General features: G+C 47.6%; 1 protein-coding gene across 9 annotated transcripts; it reads right to left on the bottom strand.

Annotated features, from left to right (window-relative positions):
- Positions 1-77: 77 nt before the first annotated feature.
- On the bottom strand, positions 78-26,532 carry PURG (purine rich element binding protein G). 9 transcript variants are annotated; one of them, XM_080409261.1, is made up of 4 exons: positions 26,407-26,532; positions 24,379-25,222; positions 9,736-9,971; positions 520-8,092 (listed from the first exon to the last, which is right to left on the bottom strand). In XM_080409261.1, exons 2-4 carry the CDS (start codon positions 25,207-25,209, stop codon positions 8,026-8,028), a joined length of 1,134 nt encoding a protein of 377 aa, XP_080265387.1. In that variant the 5' UTR covers positions 25,210-25,222; positions 26,407-26,532; the 3' UTR covers positions 520-8,025. The 9 variants fall into 9 exon arrangements, with proteins under 9 accessions (XP_080265390.1, XP_080265394.1, XP_080265387.1 ...); XM_080409264.1 differs by lacking the exon at positions 9,736-9,971 and having other exon boundaries at positions 78-662; positions 26,407-26,529; XM_080409268.1 differs by lacking the exon at positions 9,736-9,971 and having other exon boundaries at positions 78-662; positions 24,398-25,222; positions 26,407-26,529.
- Between the last annotated feature and the right edge of the window lie 185 nt (positions 26,533-26,717).

The raw sequence follows: 26,717 nt of genomic DNA, 5'->3' as shown, positions 1-26,717 counted from the left end.
GAAGTGACCAAAGGACAGCCGCCACGCAGGCACCTTGGAGTGGCGATAAATCTGATTACAAGAAACAGAGCAGACAGTTAAGACTACACAAGTAAGCAAATTTATTTTAAGACAGAACAAATATCGTGGCAAACAACAATATGCAAATTCAGTTGAGAACAGGGGTAAATATCAGACTTTGTTTTCAAATCGATATAAAATATAGTCAGATTTTATTTTGTCCAAAAAGCAGCTCGCGTGGGGGCAGGAGGGGGTTTGGGAGGGTATGGGTCTGTCCACACCATCCGAGGTGGTGTCACCTGCAAAACCTCAGGCTTGGGAGGTGGCTCCTCTGCCAGCAGAGATGGGTGATGCTGGGAGGAGATGGAGGTGCCTTTGGGAGCTCCAGCTGCCCTTTGACTCCAATTTTCTGCCTCCATTCTCATAAAAAGCCACAAAGCAAGGGGCAGGTTCATCCCCTCCGAGATGGTCACGGGGATGCCAGTTGCTTTTTAGGGTTGGGTATCTTTGAAGGCACCTGCACCTCCTCTTCCTGACTGGCTCCTGATGGACCGACCTCCCAGGGCTGAACCTACCAAGGCAGCAAGGGAGCAGCTCACCTCGGATGCCGAAGGAACAGGGCGAAATCCCCTCCTGGTGCGAAGGTGCTGGCGTGCTGCTTTCTAGAAAAGCCATCCCAAATAAAAGCAGACATAGAAAACATTAGATTGTCAATGATGCTTTGAAACAAATTCAAGTTTATCATTATTTCTTTTTCGTGAGCATGTGTGTGTGTGTGTGTCGACTTGATACAGACAAGAAAGACGTGAACTTCAAGCTCTGTTTCGGCATGTCGTCAGTTAGCATCCGCAGAAGCACCATCGGATACGGAAGAGTTAGCACCAGAGAGTTTGGAGGACCTAACTGATAACATGCGTCATTTGGAAAACCGGGGGATGGGTTGGGAATGGGCGGTGGGGGGACATGGTACAGTCCATTAGAAACAATACAAGGCAATTCATGAGTTTTCATACAGTACAATACAGTCACTGATCAATTAACCCTTTCAGTACAGTACATGACAAGTAACACTTTGCACCCTGTTAACACTAGGAAAGGAGGCTTTGGGCTGGAGGGAGGTGGCCAGTAGTTTAACCCTTCTGCCTTTTAATTTCAGGGCCTGCAGATTGCTTTGGCTGCTTTGCAGATCATGTCCGTCCCACCCAAGCTCAGACAGCCCATCCCTAGCCTGGCTCCCAGGCGGATGTGCTGGTGGATCAGGATTGCCGCCAGTCCATCCACCCACAGCGAGGTCTTCACCCAAATCGTCCTGGTTTGGACAGGGAAATGGAGAGCCACCGCCCTTCTGCCCCATGCCAGCCACCGAACCAATGAGCAAACCTCAAATTTGAGTTCCCCCCTGGCCAATTCTGGTGCTGAAACACGCAAAAAAGGGTTCAGAGGTTGAGTTCAGACAGCCCCCAGCAAAACCCGCTTCCTCCCTCAGGCATAGTGAGAACAGGGTCCATTGGAAAAGTGCTAAATTACAGTACATTGGCATTTCCATATGTCGACTACTGAACAGCAAAACAGATTGTTTGAAAACAGAATCAGTATCGTACAGTAAGTTCACACTTAATTCTTCACCGTTTCTACACTTGTAACACATGCATTTTATTTCCATTAGTTTAATGCCAGTAGGACCAACATCCTTCAGAACAATGATCTAACATTAAACAAAACTTTCTAAGAAAAATATTAAGCATCACATAAAGTTTCAGATAAACCTGTTAATTAGCATCACATGGTACTCAGATTTACATTTAGGAGTTTTCATGCCATGACTTTAAAACACCTTTTGGTTAATATCCTGGGGGGATAGCGGGGGAAACAAACTCAAAAAACAAACCAATCCCTCAAAAAAAGAGGAAGAGTTGGGGAAATAAGATAACTATCCATATGTATACACACACACACACATGCACGTACACGCGGATAGGTGCATGGGTGTGTGCGCATTTTGAGACTGCTTCCTGCAATGCACAATTTATTTTGATAAACTTGACTCATTTCAAGGGCATTTGCATGGGTCCAAAAAGACTTTCAAGGAAACAAACTCTAAACTATCACGGCAAATTAAAACGTTTCCCTTGGAGAAAAAGAAAAGGTCGATAAAACATCACCTGTGTGCCATTACAATGCGCTTCCCATGAGCTATCTTAAAATCCAAACAACTAAAAATCCCTACAAGAGCTTTTTTCCGCCTAAAAGGTCCTTCCAAAGCCAGAGGTGCTGTGCTAGGCTTTGCATTCAGGCCTCACGTGTGCCGTGCAGGAGAAAACACTTACTTTTACCTTCCCAAAGGACAAGATGCCAACTCAAAAGAGCAAAAACTACACCTGTGCGGGAAAATAAAAATAATAAAAAAAAAAAGAGAGAGAAGAAAAAAGATTTGTTCCAAATCCCCCTTTCTCAACGAGCTTAATTTCCAAGGACTCAAGGAGAACGGTGAGCTCGCTGGGGGTGTGTGAATTTTCTGAGGGGTACACCTATATCCTCGTGACAGCAAGTGGAGTGTAGGCTCTCAGTCACCGAGGTACCTTCTGAAGAGGCTGTCCCCTCAGCTGCTAGCGTTCTGGGGGGCTCAGATACAGCAGCAACATCGCCAGGTACTATATCTTTAAAGCTAGGTTTGCAGGGTAATTTTAGCTGGGGGGAGAAAGAAGAAAAAAAAAGAAAAAGTTCTGGATTCTATTTACATTTCCATTTTTAAATCCAACGATCAAGGATATAAGAGCATAATACCTTGGGCTGTTCAAGGTTCATGTATTTTAACTACCTTCAGTTCCCACTGAATACCCGAACGAACCCACTGAAGAAGGATGCTTGACCCGAACCCAAGCAAAACCAGCCACCAAAACTGGAGCTGGTCAGCAAAAACACTTTACCCGCTGCAACAAGCAAACCCAAGACACTTTTTTGTTGTTGTTGCTGAAGGTTATTTCCAGCATATCTGCTTGCTAGCAGTGAAGGAGAAGACCTAATTCACTCCTCTCCATTCAAACTGATCATGCTGTAATGGCGGGGTTTATCCATCAAGTGTCACCGGGGAGAAACTCCCACCAAGGAGTATTGCCAGAGGACTCGGATTGACTATTGGCTCATCAATGAGGATGAGCAGGATTCCCAAGTGCGGATACCCCAGTGTGAAGGAAACGCAGCACCCTCATGACCACCATGATTTACTTGCTACTACGGAAAACCCACGAGGGCTTTTAAAGAAGCGCAACACCATCGGTTGATTGAGAGTGGATGGTTCAGGACATCAAAACCCAGATTATTCTGCATCCCAGGGATCATCGCTCCCATTTCAAATCCTAGAGATTTATGACTATGTTTACTACAAACTCTACCCTACTGATTTCTTGCTGGCAAGGGAGCTCTGGTCCCTGACCAGCCGTACTGAAATACCACAGGAATTTAACAAGAATAGCGATGTGCATCTGAATTGCCTCCTAACACGAGACCTGACCGACTCCTAACTCTGCTTTTCAAATTCAACAGCAAACCCCAGGGTTATTATGCTCCATCTTCTAAATCATCTCTAAGTCTTTTTACTTAAAAATATCTTTTGTAGTTTAAGCCCACAATCAATCTCAACAGCACTTTCAGTACAGGCACAATGATGGCTTTTATTGCAATGGCTTGAGCGCAGTCTTTATTGATACCAGCATCTCAGACTGGTTTTAACTCCGCTGTCCCATGGACTCACCCTGCAAACGCAGACCGGGGGTCTCCTACCGAAGACAAGAGAGTCTGCCCTACGCTTCTCACTCCAGGTCTGCATTGCATCCTGTGGTCCGTTCAATTCCAAGTGTAAATCAGACAATCTTGCACCATCCTGATCCCTTTTTGAGACTTCTGTATCTTTGGTGTTTCTAAAAGCCATGCACTTGGGTCTCTGGATGACCTCGAAGTTTACAACACCACGTCTGCCTGGACATCAGTGATTTAGATGTTCATTCTGTTGTGTAAAATAAGCTTGGATGGGTTTAGTACCCGAATTTATAAAATCGCTAAAGCATATGTAATGGAAGTCAGGCACCAGACATTGGTCACATACACCTCGAAATTATCTTCTGATGGCCCCTAAGTAATTAACACCACACTGAAGAGGCTAAATAGACTGGGGAAAATAAACAGTTCAAAACTCAGTGCTAACAGTACTTACAAAAGTGCAGTGCTCAATCGAGTCAGAAGCAAAGTGACTACTAGTACTTAAAGTGCTAGTTTCAAAGTCGGTTTGGTTCAGTGTCCGAAACACGGGTAGAACGTGGGGGTATAGTTAAGGGTGAAATTAAAAACAGACAGCACTGCAACTGCACATGCCACACCAAGAGTGCTTCAAATCACACCATCGCAGAGAGATGCATAATGCTACGGCTCAGCTTGTGAACACATACGAGAGCAAACGACTGACACCTTTTAGGTTACTATATAGAACAGCTCCATCAACTCCATCACTACAAACCCATTCAGAAAGCAAGTGGCCACAGCTTACAGAAAAAAAAATAAACCACCCCAAAACCAAGAGTCTCTCAGAACATTTACGAGTCTTTGCAACTAGGATACTCAAAGTCTAGCAAAAGCAACCCTGCCCCGTGTCTGCAACAAGCTTCGGCCGACGCTTATCATGCACTTTACAGAGGAGTCACGCCGCAGGCTGCCTCCTTTTACACGCTATCTTACAGTTAGCCTATTTACCTATTTATTTGTGGTTTGCTTTTATTATTTTTTTTAAGCTTTCTGACTATGCATTAAGCTGGCTTTTTTCTCTTCACCACCCTACCAGTCCAAGGACAATTAATGCAAGAATAAGACAGTGAAGGCAGTCTAGTAAACATTGACATTACTAATGTCCCGTCTTTGTTTTCATGAAGGAAAAGGCTCCAGAGAAGGACTTTGGATCAGCATGCTCCTGGAAAAAGGCTGGAAAAGGAGGATTCAGCCCCATGGACGTCAGGCACTTCCCCTTTCTTTCTTTAAACATGCGCTTCCCACTGACTGCCCCGCTGCCTATTCCAGCTGCTGACAGCTGCTTTTTTGTTCCCTCATGTCGAGCTGCAAGCCCAACCCTGCTTTTATACTCATGCTGGAAAAGCAACAAGTTCTCACTGGAAACAGTGCAGGAAACCTCCCCATTAAGGTCTGCGCTGGTCCCAGTCCTCGCCCCAGGCTGGAAGTGGCTCCTTGCAAGCAGTGCTCGCTGTCCCCTCACCACAGGAGCTCAGTGCTTGCAAAAACAGGGGAGGGGGAGGTGTCTCCCAAAACAATGAAATGAAAAATGGGAAACCAGACCTTGAATTCTCACAATGTTTCAGCAAGCACCCCAAAAAAAAGGACACTGAATAGCATTAAGTGACTCCCCAGGCCTTGCCTGCATCACTGTCAACTCTTGCAGGTGTCGTACGAGGCAACAGCTGGCTGTCCGGTATCTGGTGGGTCTGAGCCGGGCACAAAGCTTTGTTACAGGGAAAGCTCTTTTAAAAAGTATTGACTTGCTGGGGTTGGCAGGGTACGTTGGGTGGTGCTTCAGGTACAGCCGCAGACATCTTCTTAACCAGGGAGCAAGCAGATGGTTTTTCAGAAGCAGATAACACTAATACCCGGGGAGGGGGGGAGAGTTACAAACCCAAATCACTTATTTCCACTACTGCCACAAAGACCTGTATTTAAACTAGCAAAAAGCAAGGTCAGGCATCCAGGGGCTACGGATGTAGATCCACTTTTGCAGACATACAGGTGAAAAGAAAGGAGCCTGGAAAAGATGTGGGAGCTGGAAAAGGACAGTGTGAGGTTGGTGGTACCCCGCAGTGAGGAGGGCAGGCGTACGGTGGGGAAAGGCAACCATCTCAGTCCACAATCCAGATACAAAAAAGTGCTAAAGTGATATATCCAGTCTCGTTGCCAAAGCCAGCAAGGTCTGGGGAAAGTACACACGCACGTGTATGTGGCCATGGCCCTGCCACTCAGCGAGAAGCGAGTCCATCAGCAAAGGAGAGCGAGCGTGACAGGGAGAAGTGTGCCAGCCTGCACGCCACGGCTTTATCATAAGTGATGGTGGAGTCTTGCGGGATTAAAAGCAATCGTTGAGCATTACGCTGGGCAAAGAGGCATCTTGCAGGACTGTATTCAAGCCTGATCTTGCAAGACTGGTATATATCACCATGTGCTATATGTAGATCCTGGAATAACATTTGGTTTAAGTACCATTGATCTCAACCAAAACTTTGCATGTACTGATGATTTACCAGCCTGCAAACTCCCGTACCAAACCTGCTCATTTTCCAGGTCTTTTCATAACATGTTCTTCCAATAGTAAGGATTTTTGGCAGATGATTTGGAAGTGGGTAATAAATCCAATGCTAGAATGCTGCACCAAATCACACAGTAATTCCCTGCACTGCTCTCACAAGGAAGTTTACACATCATGTTGTGCTTTTGCTGCTTTAGTTGGTCCTAAAGACACACTATTGGCCACGTCGGAGACTCATTGCAATTCTGCCTCCACCTGGACTGGCAATCCTGTGGAAACTTTTAAAAAGAAAAGCTGTAACAGGTTTTCTGGGAGAAAAGGCTGCGTGCTAGCCTGTGACGCCACCTTCAGCCTGCGCTCTGGGTTCTAAAGGTATTTGTAAAATCCTGCTTCAGCCAGCGCGCTAGATTTTCACCTAAATATTCTTGGCAACTTGTCCAGTCTCCAAAAAATAACTCATTTGAAAGTTTATTAGAAGCAACATTTTATTTTTGGAGGCGGAGGCTTTTGCTGCGTCGAAGCCTGCAGATATCTGTGAGCCACAATTAAATGCTGATTTCCAGTGGTAAATAAAGCGATTCGCAGACACAGCCTCTTGCCGAGTAAAACGCGATCCCAGATCGCTCGGTATCAGAGTCATCATGTGAACTGAAGATGCGGGGCCATTTTTAATTCTATGCTAATTATCGCAACAAAAACCAGATCCTGCAGCAGAAGACTGATTCTGGGAAGAAATAATCATCCATCTTTTGTAGTCCTAGCTGTGCTGCTCAAGAAGAAGCTTGTTTACAAAATGGCAATCTCCAGAAACAGGCTGTGTTATTGTTGCCTGAAAAAGCTATATATTCAGATATGTACTGCTACCAGTCTGGGGGCACTCTGCCTGGGAAATTCCGCTTTGAAACTAAACCCTATAAACTTCAAGCATAGGGAACCATGTCTTGTTCAACAAATCCCAGCTGTAGGGCTAATGCAACCCACTGTATCACAGAAATGAAGCTTGGAGATCCCTGCTTTGAAATTCATGCTTTCAGTTTAGAGAAGGAAAATCATACAACCTTTAAATTATTTATAAGTGAAAAGATGCTGTCAATAAAAGCATCAATGATGTGCAAACCAAAATGAAATTCCAAATGCAGACTTTCTGCACTTTGCATAGTTACTTAAAGGTGGAGGAGAAGCATCTTCTCCCCCAGCCCCGCACAAAAATATCCATCGTGCAGGATGACATAAAAATGCCCATTTTTGTATGCAGGAAAGAAAAAGCCACGTATAAAACCATGAACCTGCAGAACAGTTGTGAAAGGAATGGAAAAATACCCCAAGAAGCAGGCATGCAATCTGTTTCTGCTCCCTCACGTACCACCGTAGTCCCTGAAGAGGCTCTAAGACAAGACTGCACTGCAAGACTATCTCATGGAGACGTGAACCTGCACAGTTGAGTCACAGCTGAGCAAGACACCAAGCACCTCTGGCAGTCCTCCCGTTGCAGCAGTTTTTCCTTGACCATCAAGACACGATCTTCATCAAAGAGCAAATGCATCCAGGGGAGCAGTGTCTACATGACAAATTTATTCACAGGGACCTTGTGCCCACAGCTGCTGCTCCTACCTGGGGATGCCAGCACCACCAACTCGCCGCTGCAAAAAATGCTCTGCTCGGTGTCCTCCATCTCTTCTTGCTGGGTATCCACACGCGTCGCTAGACGTCGATGATGCCTGCGTCCAGCTTTATGAAGCACGTTCCTGCAGGGTAGCAGAATAACTCCAATTCATCGCCCTGCTGTAATGATGGTGCCTGAAGAAGGGAACATTGGACCACTGGGACCGCATGTTGAAAGCAAAACATTTTATTACCATCGGTTAAGCTTCATAATGCACACTTACGAGTAAGATAGAGGTTATATGGAGATCACTTTGCTCGCTACCAACTACAGCTTCTGGGATTAAATGCAGCAGCTGTTGAGCGGCGCGTAACAGGACCAGTGGAAAGAAAAAGAGAATAACGTACAGTTGAAATGGCAGTGGGGGTGGGGAGCTTGGCAGAAAACAATCTCCTGATTTGAAATTCAACCAGAAATCTTTTTGTTCCTGCTGTACCAAAAGCCGCAGCATCCTAGACAACAGCTGATGACCAAGTACTGCCCTTGAAATGCACCCCTACCACCTTGCATGGGAGTTGCAGCACAGACACGACACGCGAAGATCAGAGGGGACTGTTTTGCTTGGGGGGGGAGCGCGGGGTGACACCTCCGCAGTCAATGGATCGAGCCTAGGTACAAAGCAGGATGCTGCAAACACAGGAGCTCCTGGCTCGTCTAATTGCAACCCCTTCTCAGGGTACACACATGTTTATCAGAAGTTTTGCATGGCCATGAAGGCAGAAAGGTGGATTACAACTCGTGTATAACCAGAATTCAGCGTGGTTGGCTAGCTCAGCCACAACGCTCTGCAAACGCGCGCCTGGTGTCGATTCAGATGTGTGATTTTTCATTTGTTTTCTTTAAGTTTCCATGCAATGTTTTTGACAGTAAGTGCCATCCTGAGATGGTTTCTAAAGAACCAAAGTTTCTGCCTTTCTGCCAGCACGAATTGCACATTCAATCGCAGATAAAATATATAGTTATCTTTCCTAGAGGTCACAGGTCACAAAAAAGCTATTTTGGACCATCTACGGAAGAATCACTAACGAAGTTTAACCGCACCAGCTTTTTTTAGGCCAAATCAGTTTACCTTCCAGCCAGTCTTCTACAAGCAGCTTCAAATTGCGTCAAGCCCTGTGCAGAGGAATGCTCTGTTGTCATCTCCCCTTTCCTGATATGACAACTCTTATTTCACATTAGTATCTGCTTTGATATGAAATTCAAAGGAGAGGGAGAAAATACCTTCACTAGTAAAAGAGGAATCCAGATATGCTACCACAAAACTACCAGTTTTTCTTCTTCTAGAAAACAAACTGCTTGGCTGGAAAGGTGGGAAGCTCTTGGAAGACTGAAAGCCTGGAGGAGGCTGGTGTTTAGGCTGAGGCAAGTGAAAAATACCCATGCCTTAGCTTCTTGCTTTTTTGCTTTTTGCACAGCATCTTCAGCCTCGCCGAAAGGAAGAGGTCGGCGTAGATTTTGAGCAAGCAGAGAGAGCACCTCTAGGGCTTATTACAACAGCTGAAGGGCTGCAGGATGGAGGAGGAGGATGAACTTCACTTTGTGGAGAGCCTGAGAAGGTGAGGAAGTTAAAAGGATCTTCCAGCTGGTGCTTTTCTCCTCCTGTGGCACAGAGGGGCTGAGAAGGCTGCACCTCTCTGAGGAGGGCACTTCAGAGCCTAGCTCAGGAGGAGGTTCAGAGATGAGCAACAGGGGTGGCAGACCAGGCCACCCCAGAGAGCTGCCATGCTCTCCAAAACAGCCTGCAAAGTCCAAGCTATGGCTCAGTCTTCACTCTTACGTTTTGGCTCCTGCCTCAAGAGCTTGCTCCTCTATGTTTCTGTTCCTCTTTTGCAGAGCTTGCAGAAATACTTTGGGGGTGACATCTTTTCCTTTACAGGTTAGCCAGCAAAAGCGACTGCATCTTTGCCAGGTTTGCAGTTGCAGTGCCTTCCCATTCTTAGATCGTCTTGGAAATGGCAAGAAGCTTTCAGAAACCATGGGCTGCTGTTGAAACCTTGTGTGGCTGTGGGTTGTCTGAGAAGGGATAAGCATGTTTAGAGAGGTTTATCCGTACTTTAGAGGGTGTCTCCTAAGAGGTGAGAAAAGCAACAGGTTAAACTGCAGGTTGCTGCTGCAGGGGGGAGTAAATGGACACCACCTCTGCCTTACGTTCTGGATTGTGGGTTTGCTTGGGGATGCACACATGTCAGCACAAAACACGCACTTCCAAATAAACTGACTGTTTTAAGCTGGTTTTAAAATAAAAGGGTCTGTAATATGCCTTCACCAAGATAACCCACAGTTAAAAAAATGGCAGCATCCACGAAAAGGTTCATCAGGTGACTCTAGCACCTCCCTCCTTTGCCGCCGCCTTCTTTTTTTTTAATAAGATAGCTAAAAGGAACTTATCACTTGTTAACTCAAAGGCTCACCCTGACAGCACTGAGGGATGACTGTGCTGGCGTAAGCAGAAAATGCTGTTACCGAGCACAGGGGCTGGGATGCAGCAAGCTTACATGCAGACTGCACGCTGGCACACGCCGATCCCAGGACAGAAACATCCACACACTCTCCAGAGCAGCTGCCTTAAGCACCAGGCAAGAGTGAGAAGTCCCATGAGGCAAAAAAAGGAAGGTTACAATAGGTTGGGTCCTGCGGTACCCAGAATAAAGCTGTTTACACCTTCCCTTTGTAGTTATACTGTGATATACAACGTGTGGGCAGTGGTCCCTTGACTAGTTCAGGTCTCTGTTGCCACTGTGACCCAGGTCCCATGTGTGGGCTCTGATGGTCCCTGGTCCTGGTGGCCCCCTGCATCGCCACCCACTGCAGCAACCGGAGCCAGCGCAGGACTGTAAGCAAGTAGATGGGAGAGCTGGCAGAGGTACAGCTCTTATCTTAACATCTTGGTTGCTACTTAGCTGTGGGTATGGTCATCCCACATACTTGAATTTACTAACCCACATCAAACCCTTGGGTCGATTCCCAAACTGATGTGGAAGCACCTTGCTGTTACGCATTGCGGAAAAAAGGCAACTCCTAATTATTGTGCAACTCATCTAAATGTCCTGGGGAGGATGAAATCCTGGCAATGTTTAGCTCAAGATGCACACTTCCAGACTGCAGCCTACTTTTGTGTTCAAAGAAACAAAATTAAGGTTAGGTATAACAAAGGATCCAGGCAGAGCATCGAGTTGCGGTGAGAAGCAAGAGCCCAAGCTCAGAGCAATACTTGTAGCAGACACAGTAAAGCTCATCCCCGGGGAAGCTGTCATACGTTGTCTACAAGCGAGGTGTTGCACACTAGCCGTGGGGAGGAAGCAGCTAGCCTACGACACGCACATCATCAAATCTGCCCCAGGTAACTGGCTCACGCAACCCTACTCGACGTGAGAACGATCAGAGAGGGAATGAACAGCTGTATGGTTAAATAACTACTCCTTTGCTGCAGTATCACCTCAAGCCCCACGTGAACCTGCCTCAACCTAGTTAACATCTCCTAGAGCCCCTCCAACCACGCAACGGCTGCAGAAGCAGATGAGAGCTGCAGAACAGGATGCCTTTTGTCCCTGCAATGGTTAAGGCCAAAGTGTACCAAAATAGACACAGAGGAAAAGGACCACCTGGGAGAAATATAACTAGCTACGCATCTTTTTGTCCTACATCGGCTGCAGCAGTTAGCAAATGCACGGGGATGGAGGGAACCGAGGCACGTCTGGGCTTTGCACAACATTTCCAGAGAGGTTCGTAAGCAAGTGCTTAAAAAAGGTGGTGAACTTCTGAGGAAAAACCCTATTTAGGGCTCTTCAGCCAGGATGCCCACGAGACATGAACCAGAACAATAAATACTCTTAGTGGTCAAACTGGCAAAAGGAATGGCACAACCAGCAGTGGGCCCTGTAAGCAAAACCAGAGGAAAATGGCCCTATACACTGAATCACATAAACATCAACAGGGGTTGCTACCCATGCTGCTTTAGTGACCTCCATGTTTTGCAACCAGACAGAGCAAGAAATAAGATGCCAGTTTAAAGGATATGCTCTGAGATAAAAGGCACAAGGTTTGGTTCACCTCCTGAAACAGTACCTATTCCCAGCTTTATAAGTAAGTGTTTGAGCCAAAAAACTATCCCTAATGTTACCAGGATGGGAGATGGGGTGGGGGGGGTGGATTATTAAAAATGCTTAAATTAAAAAAACTTCACCACTAACTACAGTGATGTGCACACGACCTTTGGGAAGGGTCCAACAAAACCTTTTATATCTCAGACAGGAAGGAGAGTGATCGCATCAACACTACAGCTTCAAAGGACTTAAAAGTAAATAATTTTTCATGATTGGGGGTGGAACAGGAGACGGACATGTTAAATTGACACCAGCTGATAGAACCCCCTGGTCAGAGAGCTTTTAGAAGCTAGAAACCCATAAACGGTTTAGTCAAACAAAGTTTTAGGGCTGGCCCTTGGGCTTAGTTCTTCCCCTGATATTTACCATTGTGAATTTGCAAAAGCATTGGAGCTCAGAGAAACACAGCTGTCTGCTCCAAAATCCCTCCTGGATTGGAGGACTAATTGCTAGGCACAGGCACACTAGAATAATCCTGCCAGGAAAGGTGAAGAGAGAAGAAAAGCATTCGGCATGCACTATGTTAGAGGATCTCGGATAAACACTACTGCAAAGAACTGAATCAAAGCCTTGCCCTCTGTTCTTGGCTGTCAACAGCCCCTGCTCATCCCTGCTGCGATGCCTAGCTGGGATGGGAAAATCTCTTGTAAAAGTGGCACCAGCCCAATAAACTCTTTCCAGAGTTTACTGGCATCTCAGCAAAGAGACGGAGGCAGCTCAGTTCCCTTGCAAATATCTGTTCCGACCAGTGCTACAAAGATCTTGGGCGTGTTCAAAAATCTGGAAGGAAAGCAAAAGCAACTATCGTGAACGCATCCCGAACAGAAAGACATCTGTCGGCTGCATACTGAGTTTCATTGAATTGGGGTACCACTCCGCCACCTCTCCTCTGCCTGAACCTACGTGCTGTCTCTGGGCTTTAGGTTCCCCCTGCAAGCTTCCCAGAGGAGAGACGGTCTTTTCACACCAGGCAGTTCCCAACCGCCCAGCAGCACAGCCAACTCCTTCACGCTACGCTCCAAGCAAAAACGACCATTTGCAAAACAGCAGCAGTTGAAGGGGAACTTCCAGAGACAAAAGAGCTCCTGTTCAACACCAATTACCGACGGAAGCGGTGGAAGCGATGCAAATGCCAGACTTTGCCCACCGTGAGCCCTCAGGTTTGCTCCTGTGCTGCGAAGCCATCAGGGTCTGCCACTCTCAGCACACGGCGTGCTTCAGCTCACCCTTTACAGTGGTAATGCAGAACAGCGGGGATAATTAATTTATGTTAAAAATACCAGGACTGCATTGACACATTCAGCTTTTCCCCTAGGAAGAGGGGGGAAGAAAGAAAGAGCAACTGCTGCTTGACAGATGTTAGTCATACGCTTAAATGCACTTCTGGAAAGTGCTCGGCTATACGTGTCGAGTGATTATAGAGCAGTGTGAGAACCTGCACGAACAGGGGGAACTTCTCTGTAGTTATACCTACACAACACTGTCAGCTCTCCTCGCAATAAAAATGTTGCTAAGGAAAATCCAATTAACTTTCAGTGCAGCCAAAGCTTCTGGGAGCTGGGAAAAAAACCCCCAACAAACAGACTTCTTGAGGCAGTTATCTGGCATGGCTGGGTGGGCACTGCTTGCAGCACAACCAGGAAGGAGATGGTGACACAAGCACATTAAGGCAGGGTAGCTGGAAGGCTTTCTGAGCCACATAATGTGCAGCTCTCCACCCAGGAAATCAACAGAGGAGCTTGGAACTTCTCTGGAGGATGGAAGGACATCCCTGTGGAAGACAGAACCACCTGGGGCTGAATGCCAATGCTGAATGTCTTGCTTACTTGGGTGGTTTTTTTTCCTCCAGGTCCTGATAATGACCTGATGCTCTGACTCTGTTCAAAACAGAATGAGCTCTTCTATGGAGTGTTTTACTGAAAGATTGTGAAAAGCTGAAATTCGAGTGCTGGTCAGTTTTGCTTTGAGATCCCAATTTGTAAGAGACAAGTAACAGCAATGCCAAACTAACGCTGCGGAAAACCATGAGCCCACAGATGTCAGAGGAGGGGAAGATGGAGCACGAGCACAGATGACCATGGTAGGAGAAGAAGCAGGAGAGGCAGCATGAGCAGAGAGGAGGGCTAGTTAAAGCTAGCAAAGTCCACATAAATATTTTGGTGACTATTCACATTATTGTGTGATGGAAATACACTTTTCTCTAACAATCCCTGGAGATGTGGGAACACAGAGGAAAGCCTGTATTTCCAAACAAATTGGCACAAGGAGCTTATATTGTCACTAGATGCATTCTTTACGGTTGTGTTTAAACAGGTATCTTGTTAGTGCTGGAGCTGCTGCTCCTATTGTGAAGATGGGGAAAGCGTCGTAATATTTAGTATTTAGGAGAATATTTAATGTTTAGGAGAATGCCTGTTGATGGGACACTTTTTCTACGTCCCATTCAGAAATAAGCAGAGGCATGAATGATAGACTGTGTTCTGCCACCCCATCACATATAGAAAAGATTTTTACTGAAAAAATGTGTGGAAAATGTGTATTTTAATAGTCTGGATTTTCTAAAACTATTACAGAAGGACAAGAACAACAGTACAGACAGAGAGTGACGAATGACTGCCTTGGCAGTAGCTCTGCCAAAGAGGACCTGGGAGGACACAGAGTTACAAACTGGTCTGGAGGCAGCAAGTATGCAAAGGTTCCAAAAAACCCAGAAACCCTTGTACCATTTGCAATTCTTCCACCTGAAGCTGGTAAAATCACAGTGAAAATACCTCTCCCGATTTTGGATTCTGTAATTCTGGATTCAAGAAAAAGACAGACTCATCAGAAAGCAACAAGAACATGATGAGGGCTAAAAACTACCCGTGGTGGAAAGCTTTGTATTTGCTTAGAAAAAGATGCAGAAGAGACTTGACAACCATCTTTAATTATGTAAAAGAGCTGCAGCAAGGAAGGGAACAAACTGTTTCCATGACTCCTCTTGAGAGCATGGCCTGTAAGGCAAAAAACAATAGATGGAAGCAAGGGATGCAGGGGCTGGACACCAGGAAAAGTGTCTGAGAGTAAGCAGGGTGAACCACTGAAACAGCTTGGGGAAGGAGGGAATATCCATCACTGGAGATGTAAACAAGCAGATTTTTTTCCATGTTGTTCAACTTGGGAAAGATATAGATGCTTTTTGCTGTGTGGACCCTGAAATGTATCATTAGAGGCACCCTCGTACTTGGAAATTTAAGTTTAGAATCAGGTAGGTTACTCCTTTGTAACTTTCTGCAGACTACAGAACGCCAGCCCGGCTGAAACCCAGTGTGAGGAGCGGACCAGGTTTAGCTAGTCCCAGCTCTGAACGGGGGACTGCGCCTGGTGTTCTCCTGGGGTCCCGGCCCGGTCTCCTTTAATACCACACCTACAATGTCCTCCTGTCCTCCTCGCCCTTAAGACTTCTTTGGTCTTTCCTCCTTCTTGGAAGGGAAGTTGGAGGTGGAGGAGTTCTTGCAAGGCTTGTGAGACTCCATTCAGGATTGAAAACCCAAATCTATTGAACAACAACCCGGTGTTATCGAACAGTACACTGATACAACTTCATACGCAACAGCGGAGAAAAAAAAGTTGGAAAAGCGAGCAATCGAAGGTCAGGAAGTGCCAGAACTAAGGATTATCTGAGTAACCTTAATTCCAACTGCTTCAGACATATGCATAGACAGCTTAATTATGCAATCTCTTACAACTTTCCCTCCTCCTCCAGCATATAGGTTTCTTTTTCATTCATCAGTCTGTACACAGTCCAAGCCGTACCTACGTGTACCTTCCAAACACTGCACACGTATCTACTCAGTATGTTTCACACCAGATTTCTTCTTGTTTTGTTTTTGGAGATCATCAGTACTGATCACTACCAGATCGTCACCAAAACTCTTAACTCCAAATGAACTTGTCTTTATCACACCCCTTTGAGGTAGGGAGGTATCATTCACACCGTTTTATCTGTAGGGAACATAGGCAAAGGCAGAATAAAGCCAAAGTGATCCAGTCTCCATTATTAGGAGGCTCAGCTTGAGATACTGACAGCTTTTCCAGAGTCCTCGCAATTATTACAGCACTTCACTCGTTCAAGGCACAAGCTTTCAACAGCTGTTAACACCGACTGCTTCTCCACATCAGACCTCAGAGTACCAACGCCAGTGCCCGGGAAAACAAAAGCAATACAAGTGGTGATCATCTGAGAAGAGTCTTGTTCAAAATTACACAAACCCCTTTGCAAAGACAGGCACAGAGTCTGTTTTTTAAAAGCTGCTTTCCTGCCCTCTGATCCCCTCCAACCTTCACCAACACCTTTCTTTTGCGATGGCAAAGAGCAGCTGCCCCATTGATCATAACCCTCTGTCAAACAGCCCTGGCTAGTTCCTGGAGCAGGAGGCAGGCAGAGCAGCGTGCAGAGCAAGGCTCCGATGAGAAACTCATGCAAGCATCCATAAATTGGGATGGCATTGGCAAACTTTACAGGCCACCAACACTTGTACACTCCCCTAAGCTTCTGCAGGTATTCCTGGGCAAGCTCCCAGCACAGTAAGAGCCAAGCCACTTGAGTATTGAAAAGCAAGTTGCAAAAGCAGTAACTCCATCTGTCGGTCTCACTTGGCCCCGACGGGTCTGTCGGCAAGATTCAGCGCTTACAGAGTGTGCCACTGCTGGACAGATGTGCCCCAAAGGAGAAGGAGAACCAGCCAAAGAGACCTACCCTGGCTGCCGAGAGGAGCGTTAGGATCCAGGCTCTCTGCCTCCTTCCCCAGCTCCGCAGGACTACAGAGCTGATGGTGCCACCTATTCCTCCTACCACAGACAACACCAACATCATGCTTCCAGATTCCCTGGAGCACGAATCTTGTCCCCGCTTCCCTCCACCCCCTCCTGCCTTTTCATTCCTCTGCCTCGGTGGGAAGCACTTTATCTCTGCTCTTACTCCCCCTCTCCCTCCGCATCGTGCCAACAACATGTGCTCAGAACAACGACCAGATGGGAATACTTGTAAGAGCCTGAGGTTAACCCGTGTATTTTATCTCACATACTCTCTGCTGTTTTGAAATGCAGATTCTATTGCACGCGATTTGTAGTGTAAAGATTTAACGTTAATAGCAGAGTGCATTGATATTGCTTGTGAAATCTGTCTCCCTGCTCATATTGCATGTTGAACATCTCCAACACGGAAAACAGAAAAGACAACAGCTAACATTTTAACTTTTCAGGAGGGAAGGACCTGTTAGAAGCAGGGGGGGAAATTACAAGTTTTAGTATATATATGCATATATGTATATTTAATATTCCTCTCTCCCTTCTCTCTATTTTAATTTTTGCGTCACATATAAATTCACAGATGTTATCTCAGCCCTGTGCTTAGTAGGGCTGGGCAGAGAGCCTTAGCTTTAGTCGTCTTCCAGCAACCCACACAAAGGGCAATCTTTTCCTCCAATTAATCTGTGTGGCAAATGATCAAGATGAAAAAACAGCTAGACACAAACTCCTTCTGCCTCTGGAATGGATCTCCCCCATGGCGGTTAAGAAACCCATCTGACCGGCTGCATCACCAACCAACAATTCCAAGGCAGGAGCCACTACCCTGCCCTGATGAATACCAGTACCTAGGATGGGTCTGAAACACCTAAAAGATGTAATATGTCTTTTTTTTATTTACAGTGGCTACTCTGCACAGAACTAGCAATTTCCATACGTCACCCCAAGCATTTTGAGGTAGCCTATCAAATTAGGAAGATGAATCAGCAAACCATTACTGATGGTTTTATTGGGGTGGTGACCAGGCACCTCAAGGCTAGGCCAGTACCTCTGGATACAGTACAAACACGGAACACGTCCAACAAGCATGAAAAGGCCAGAAGGTACACATCCAGCGTACGCTTTTACAGAAGTTCATGTATATAAGAGAACCCCAAGGCTGTGGGTTCACATTTTTGATAATGCCTCAGCATGTGGAAGGAATGATCTAATTACATCATCACAGAAATGCCAAAACAACATCCGTCTTCTGAAACCTCAATTTATGCTTTGACATTTCTGGAAAACCTATTTTTAATCTACATCATCTATCAGGAGTTCCTGATGTTTTATTTTACCTCAATGGTTTAAAATACTGCTGCCTTTATGGAGGTACAGGTGGGAAAATGAACACAGGCGTGACAAAATATTAGGAAGAAAAATTGGTGTCAGCCCATGAAAGTTTCTGCAGATTTTGGACAAACAGAGCGGCAAAAGATTTGGCTTTAGCTTTTTCCAAAACACGCAACTCCAGAAGCACCTTGGCCCCTAGCCGGGGCTTTTTTCCTGTGGCCATGACAGAATTCAGCCGGTTTTAGGCAAGACCGGATCACCCCCGAATGTTTACAGCCGTGATTTTGCAGCACTGACGGGCTCAGCTATCACGAACTGCACACGTGTAGGATGCGGAGGGCGACTGAGACTCTCCCCACAAGCCACGGTCCTGCACGGGTTCCACTGCTACCCAGAAGAAAAAAGCCCAACGGGTGAATCTTGTTTCTCCAGGTGCTCAAATTTGCCTGCTTTTGCATCTACGCAATGAAATTTTAATGACTCCAGATGGAAGGGAAAGGACAGAGGGCTCAACAGAAGACATCACCACGCTAGTGTTAATAATGTAAAGATGAAAGACCCACTGCCCAGTGGAGACTATGCCCTACAGCCGGGAAACAACATGTATATGGCATCATCTGCAGGTACGAGGCCAGCTTAAACCTGCTGCCACCTCAAGCCATCCCCAACACGCCCATCAAGGGGACAAGGTCCGTGGTCCCAGCCTGCTGGGTGTCTATGGGGACGTATCACTCTCTCCCAAGCAATCTCGGATATGCCGGACAAGCTTTGCTCCCCAATACCACCATTCACACCGGCGGGATCAGCGCCGGAGGGACGATTTGGTTCAGCAGAGGCCATGGGGTGACAGCCTCGCCCCCGTTTATGCAAGTAGCTTACGTCAAGGGTAGCCTTTATTCCCACTCTTACTTGGATAAACTCCTTATTTCAAATACAACTTTTTCTTGAAAGGAATGGAGGGGTAGGAGGGGAAAGGTGAATTTTAGACATCACAATACGTCAAGTCATGAAAAATACAGGGCATCTCAATTGTGGAGGAAGCAGCATAGAAAATTAAACAGAAGGCATACTCTTCCTGAATAATTATTTTATAAATTATATATATATACTGTATGTACAGCAAAAGTAGGAATGCCATGGAACTAAAAGCACTTACTAATTAATTTTTGACCTGGTGCAAAATCTGCCCAATAGAAACACAATAATAAACCTTTTTCTGCTATAAAAATTACCATGTTTGATTAAAAGGGCTGCAAGACAAGCAAGCGGTAGGCTCCTAACCACTACCAACTCCCTTCCTTGTGAGTTTAGGTCACTTCAATAGGCCATGGGAGGGGGAAAAACAATGCAATCATTAGACTAAGACATCTTTAGCAGAAAAGAAAGTGTGTTGACATTAATTTTGGTAATTGCTTGCTTTTTTTTTTTTTTTTTTTTTTTGCATAACAGGGGTTTTTAATACTTCTGCTTGGAATTTTATGAACATGGTACCAGAGATTTGCAAAGGCAGGGGTTGTAAAATGGCATTGAAACACGATGTGGCCAGCAGTACCTGCAGCTGCCTCTTCCTTACAGCTCTCACCTCACCTCAATGATGCCTCCAAGGAAGAGTTCTGCCTTCTTTTGACTACATATTCCCTTGCAGCTTTGCCGAAAACCTAAGGGATGAGAGCACTTATACGCAGAAATCTTACAAGGGCCGTGACAAACAGCATGCAACCATCTCTCTGTGAAATAATGCGTTTATCCAGACTGGTAGTAGGAGAAAACTGGCCCCTCTTTAGACTGTGTACTTCAGATAAATAAGATCGTTTTACTACGAACTACTACAGGCTACATTATACTCACATAAATATATTAATGCCTATATGTGAATATGAACTTGTATATATTGGATACAGATAAGAAACACTTACAACGACGAGTAGATTACCAATAACCACTGCAGCTTCTTGCTGGGTAAAGTCTGTCATCCAGACTCGACGCGATGAACCCGCGACAGCAGGTTTTTGCCACCCCCTCCGGAACACCCGGTGGGTGACCCTCACCGCACCAGTGCAAAACACTTCCCGATCCTTCGTTAGCACGCCCCTGTCTCTGTGCTTTGCCGAGAAAGCTGGCTGGACAGGCTGCACTCAATGCAACCCCCCACCAGGTGCAAGGCAGGGGAAGCCCCCGCAGCCCCTTCCACCCAGGATAAGCTTTTTAGGGATCGCCCCAGCTTCTGTGCCAGCAGCGGGGAAAGGCAAGTACGAAGAAGCTGCTGGACTCAGCTTTATCAAGACTATACGTGAAAAGCAGCAACGCCGGGGGGCCAATTTGCAGAAGAGGCGAGGAGCTGCAGCGACAGCGGAGCTGAGGATGCTCAGCAGCTCTGCAAATCGCTTAAAAACTTTAAAAAAGAGAAATCATCCCACTCCTGGTGGTTTGAGAGGATCCTCAAGATAGTGCCTGTCCTCCTCTAACATAGAGTGGAGCTGGACCAAGCAAGTACGATAGGTCTCTAACAGACACATGCATGCAGGAGACGGCTTCTTTCAGCATTAGACTACGTTACCAAAGCATCCCCTTACCAGAGCGGGAGCAGAAATGTGCTCCTAGTATTATTTACACAATATAAAGTGCATTACAATTTAGTTATTGAACTGACAGACTTTCTGCCGGGACCATACAATTTTGAAACAGAGGTGAGGGCTTGAATAGGAAATTCTCTCATGAGAAAAAGAGGTTCAGACTGGTGCTCTTCACCCTGTCCTCCCAAGGATTGTTTTTGGCCGTTCTTTCTAGTGCAAATAAGCTTTGTGTTTTCTCAAGTTTAAGGGACATGGCAGTTTCAGGGCATCAGGAACAAACACTTAAGATGCATTAGGGATTTGGTGCTCCTGAGCATCTCCATGGGCCTTTCTGCATGTGAGCAGCCCACATTATCGCCGTCCTCGGAAGCTGAAGACGCACTGCCAAAAATAACAAGGAACCCGTTTCCAAATCTCACCTTTAAAGTCTTGCATTGCTACATTTCGAGTGAGTCTGTATTACCCTCCAACAACAACATCTGCAAACATCGGCACTTTCCATCCTGGTGGAAACCCGCGTGGCTAGTGGTTTACCCATGGGTGATGGGCTATGAACGTGAAGATCCTGATCCAGTTTTGGATACTAAGGTGCATCCCGTGCCGGGGGAGTAAATGCATTAGTGGATCCTATGGAATACCTGCATGCCAGAACCGCGCCCAACCCGGCAGCCAGCAGACGCTGAATTCCTGGGTGATATTTACAATAAACTAACGCCATCGGAAGGCCAATTAATTAACAAAAGACAAAGGGTTTTTAAAAAAAATGTTCAGCAATAAGGAAAGCCATTTCACATCTTTTTTTTCTTTTAAAACAGTGAAGAAAATATCCCTTCCAATCGATTTGCCCATCGCAAGTATTTTCCTCACCAACGCTACAGGAACACTGGGAAGGCATGATCGCTTACAACACATGCGGTCACTCGGGTTAATTCCAACGTAGGAGCTTTTATGATCCCTTGAAGCAAAGGCAGGCTGGGACAGGGAGATGTCAAGCTTGTAGGGGAGGAATGCCACGTAGAAACAGGAAGGAGAGCATAAAAAGTTTGTACATTCATAGCTCCGGTTTGTTGGAATAAAAGTTAATTTTTTACTTCAGGCACTGTGACGGGAAGCAGCAGTCAGCGATACGCTAACGTACGCATCAAGGACTCATTCATTAAACTCTGGTTTCACACCAGTAATAGGATGCAGAGTTATTTTAACGGTGGTTTTGGTGGTTTTTTTTAATTGACCTGTTAAAACCATTGGGACCAAAGCCCTAAGAGCGACGATGAACCAGTACTCCACCTAACCCCCAGCTGATTCATCACGGTCCGCTAGCTGTTCAAGTGGTGGAGTGAGAACATCTCTCCGAGAGTTGAAAAAGTACCTGAAAGAGTGATCTACGCAGAAATGGATGGAAGTTTTTGACACTAAGCCAAAGGCTTGGTTGCTCTAACTGCTATGTGTGGTTTTACCTAAAGGGGGAATCACCTAAAACAGTGAAATTAACTTTCTTACTTCTTGTCACAACCGTAACATTTTCCTAAAGGTTCTTTGGTGACTTTGGTGCAAGCTTTTATTTTTTTTTTTTTTTTTTTTTTTTTTTTAAGTTAAAACAGATCAACTAGTTTTAGTACCCAAACTAAAGTCCAGATTATCCTCTTGGTTCCCAACCCTGCCTCCCCAACTTTTCTTGTTATGGTTAAAGACATTAACAGGTAATAGCATTTAGAGTGAGCATGGCCATGCAGGTGGGTCCAGGCTAAGAGCAATGAATGGTCTGGTTGGAGATAAATATGTTTCTCAATAGATTAAAAAAGGAAAACGTGTACTGGTTGCATGGAGAAATAGCTGGTCCACGTGCATTAGGCCACTCTTGAAAAAACCAATTCAAACAATTATAAATATCTGGTTAGACACAGTAAAGCCTACTTCAAAAAAATTCATAAAGGTGGGCAACACATTACTGGGAGTACTTGGAGCTCAATCAAACTCCCACTGGTTTTGGAGGGGAAGGAGCTGGTCGCCCAAAGGCTGGAAAAGCCCCTTAGGTTATAAGTACTCATGTTTTAAGAAACAACAAAGAATTTTCAAAACCTTTCATCAACCTCCCAAACAGGTAATTGTACACATTTTCCCTCCAGGCAGAGAGTTTATATCATGAGATGTAAAATTTACATTACAGAGACGTCAGCGGGACAACACTGAAACCTGGTGGTGGGTGATTAGGTCGAATTGCTTGATGGCAGCCCCAGCGCTGGGTGGGTGGGAAGGGGGCGATGGCGGAGCACGGATATTACCTCCTAACAACAACACCTGTAAAATCAACACAACAGAAAACCCGACATGGCGTTAACCATGGCTTCCAAAACGCACTATGGGTAAACATGAGAGGGATGCCTTTCGATACGAATCCAGTGGTGCACCAAACCCCCCAAGGTCTTTCTCGCAGCGGCAGGAATAAAACACCCCGGTGTTTTCCTCGCACGGGTAACATCACAACTGCATTAATCTCAAGTTTGGGAGAGAAGTTGGGCACCCCAGTCACAGCGGTCCCTCCACCTCCAAATACCCGCTCCACAGCCACCCGCTGCTGGAACCCATAACCACGCTTAAAACAAAAATACATTTTGAAATTTTGGACAAATGCATTAAAAATAAAAAAATCAGCAGCCTCACATGGGCAGAACATGTAGATGAGGAGTGGGTTATTATTCATTGCCACTAATTCAGAAAGCTTAGCACTCGAGTAGAGCTTCGCTATCCTGGGATACTGGGGTTATTTGGTCAGCACAAAACTACAAAACGAGTAACACGTCTTCCGCACTTCACCAGCACACTACTAAGGTCTGACCAGTTATCGAGGTTTTACCCATACAGACTATCATTTCCAACCCAATAACCAGCAGATGCCAATTTTAAAACCTCTACCTCTCCTCATACGCATACCAGCAATTCACATGAAGCTGACTTTTGTCGTTAATGCCCTACAGCTAAGCTGCTCAGCCTTTTGACCGAGTACAGGCAGAATTCAGTCCCGGAAAACCTGTCATAAGCAGAAACGGATACATTCCAGGTTTGGGTTTGGTGTTTTGGGTTTTTTTTTTTTGTATCACATTGAAGTGCAACACAAGCCTTATCTAGACTATTTAAAGGTCAGAGTGCCGGACTTTTTTTGTGCTGATAAGCGTACTTCCATAGTCTTCAACACTCGAAGCAGCTGACTCATACGGACTCGGGAGGTTGGTACTTTCAAAAGACATACGGAGATGTTTTGGGCGTAATTTAACGTGATAACCAGACTCCTATAACATTACATACTGGAGTTAGCAAGAACTACCAGAAAAGGACTTTACAAAAAAATGGGGCAACTTGAAATTACTATAGGTCAGTCCCTCTCACCAATTTCTGCTTGTTTTGTTTTGTTTTGTTTATTTTGCCAGGTGGCCAGTCCAATGCACTCTATTCAAGACCCTCTTGCTCTTCACCACTGTCCCCTCTGGCATCCATTCTTTTTTCTTTATGGCTGTTGTAAATTCTCCTCATCTCTTCTTCGTACTTGATAAAATTTTCCCCAAACCGTGTCCATGCTTTGTATGGAACCGTGATGGTGTTACGGTAGGGCGGCCTCACCTCACTTACCTTCAGGAAAATGCCGTACCTGTTGGATCCCACGTCGAAGTAGAAGCGCTTGTTGTCCACTCGGAAGGAGGTGCCCTCAGGGAGCTCCGGGGGCTCATCGCCTCCCCCCCGGCGATCCTCTATGTCCCCCTCGCCATATTCTTCAATCAGCTGGACCAAAGCATCCCTGAACTCAATCATCCCTTGCGCTGGAAGGACGATCGTCTGCTCCTGTCCCAGGCTGTGACCAAAATAACCCATCATGCCAGGTCCCCTACTCATGGTTTGTCTAATCCGCAAGAAACGCCCTCGCTGATTCTCCTTCAGGTCCAGGTAATACTTTCTGTTGTCCCTCTCGATGTACTCCGTTTTGAGGACGCTGTGAGGGTGCTCTTCGGAGCCGACAGACACCGGAGGCGAAGGCGGCGGGTGCTGCTGTCGCCTCCGGGGATGCTGCTCTTTGCCATTGCTGTGCTCGTGCCGGTGACCATGGCCGCCTTTCAGGCCCAAGTGGGCATAGTGCTCGATGAAGTCCCCCAGGCAGTCCTTCAGCTCGGCAGCCACAGACAAGGAGAGGGTCAGCTTGCTTTTCCTGATGTTGTCCTGCCTGCCTCTTCCTATCCAAACCTCGGCGATCTTCAGGAAGCGGCCTCGGGAGCTCTGTTTCACATCCAGATAAAATCGCTTTTTCTGGATGTCCACCCTCTTGGAGGCCAGCTCCTGGATCTCCATGCAGCCCCCCTGGGAGGAGGCAGGGTAATGGTACTGCTGCTGGGACTGGGAATAAATGCTCCTGTGCAGGCCAGAGCCTCCCAGGTTCCTTCCTCCTCCTCCTCCTCTCCCTCTTTCCATCTTTACTAATCAGCTGGAAATAATACATAACAGAGACACAGATGACAACATCAGCACCAGGGGCCTGCTCGGCTTCTCGGCGGCAGCTCTGTTCGGCGCTGCTCTCCCTACAAAGACGCCTGCATCCCTCTCCGCTGCCACGGCACGCAGCATCGCAGCAAAAGGATCCCGGGTGCTCTTCCCCTCCCCTGCTCCAGCTCACGGCTCCCGCCGGCCGGCCCATGTCCTCCCAGACAAGGGAGCCCTCCTTCCAGCGGCACACCGGCCCCAGTGCCCTCGCAGTGTGTCCCCTCCCTGCCCCATAGCCCCCCAGCCCAGTCCCTCTGGCACTACAGACCCCGCCAGCTGCCCCCGTCCACTCCCCTGCAGCGGGGACAGGGACCCTCGGCAGGGTGGGTTGGGGTGCTCCTGTTGTGGGGGGCACCCACCCCCCCGGGGCTCCAGCTCCCCGCTGCAGGGTCCTCCCCCATGCGTTTGCCCTCCATCACCTGCCTCTGCCCTTCCTCCCCAGGGCGCTGGAGGGGCACTGGGGTCTTCCCCAGCTCTACCCTCCTGCCCCTCCCAGTGCCCCCGTACCGCCTCCCCGGTACGCCCAGAGCCCCGGTACTGCCCTCCCGGTGCCCCCCATCACTGCATCTCCTGCCCCAGTGCACCCACAGCTTCATCTCCTGGCCCCCCAGCACTGCTCTCCTGCCCACTGCAGTGCCCCCAGTACTAGTCTCCTGCCCCCAGTGCCCCCCGTAGTGCCCTCCTGTCCCCCCCACTTTCCTCCAGTGCCCCAGTACTGCCCTCCTCCCCCTCCAGTACTACCCTTCTGCCCCCCACTGCCCCCCAGTACTGCTCCCCTGCCCCCGCCTTGCTCCAGCACTGCTCCCCAGTGCCCCCCATCACTACATCTCCTGCCCCAGCACCCCCAGGGTCTCACCTCCTTCCCCCAAGAGCCCCCCCAGCATCCCCAGCACTGCCACCCTGCCCCCAAATACTGATCCCCCGTGCCCCCAGTGCGCCAGTATTGCCCCCCAGAACCCCAATGCTGCCCCTCACAGCTCCTCAGCAGTGCCCCCTCGCCTCCCAGTGCCCCAGTATTGCCCCCTCAGTACCCCCAGTACCCCAGTATTGCCCCCCCGTGCCCCCAGTACTGCCCCCCCAGCACCGCCTCTCCGCCCCCCCCACCCCGCCCCCCGCCCGGTCACTCACCCCACAGCGCCCATCGCCGCCGTTGCCCTTCAGCCGCCGCCGCCGCCGCCGCCACCGCCCGCAGCCGGCGGCCCCGCCGCCCCCCCGCCGCGCAGAGCCACGGGCTGGCGCACCCCCGCCGCCCGCTCCGCCCCTCCCCGCCCCGCCCCGCCCCGCCCCGGCCCCGGCCCCGGCCCCGCCCGGCCGAGGACGGCGGCGGCAGCAGCGGCGGCGGCGGCGGCGGCAGCGCGGTGGGAGCCGCCGGCTCGCCGGAGGGTGCGCGGCCCGCCCGGCCCCGGGACTACACTGCCCACAATGCCCCGCGGCCGCCG

This window comes from Falco punctatus (assembly GCF_963210335.1).
Source record: "Falco punctatus genome assembly, chromosome: 1".
Taxonomy (NCBI): Eukaryota; Metazoa; Chordata; class Aves; order Falconiformes; family Falconidae; genus Falco; species Falco punctatus.
The sequence above is the reverse complement of the archived record's forward strand: the minus strand, read 5'-3'. Positions and strand labels throughout refer to the sequence as shown.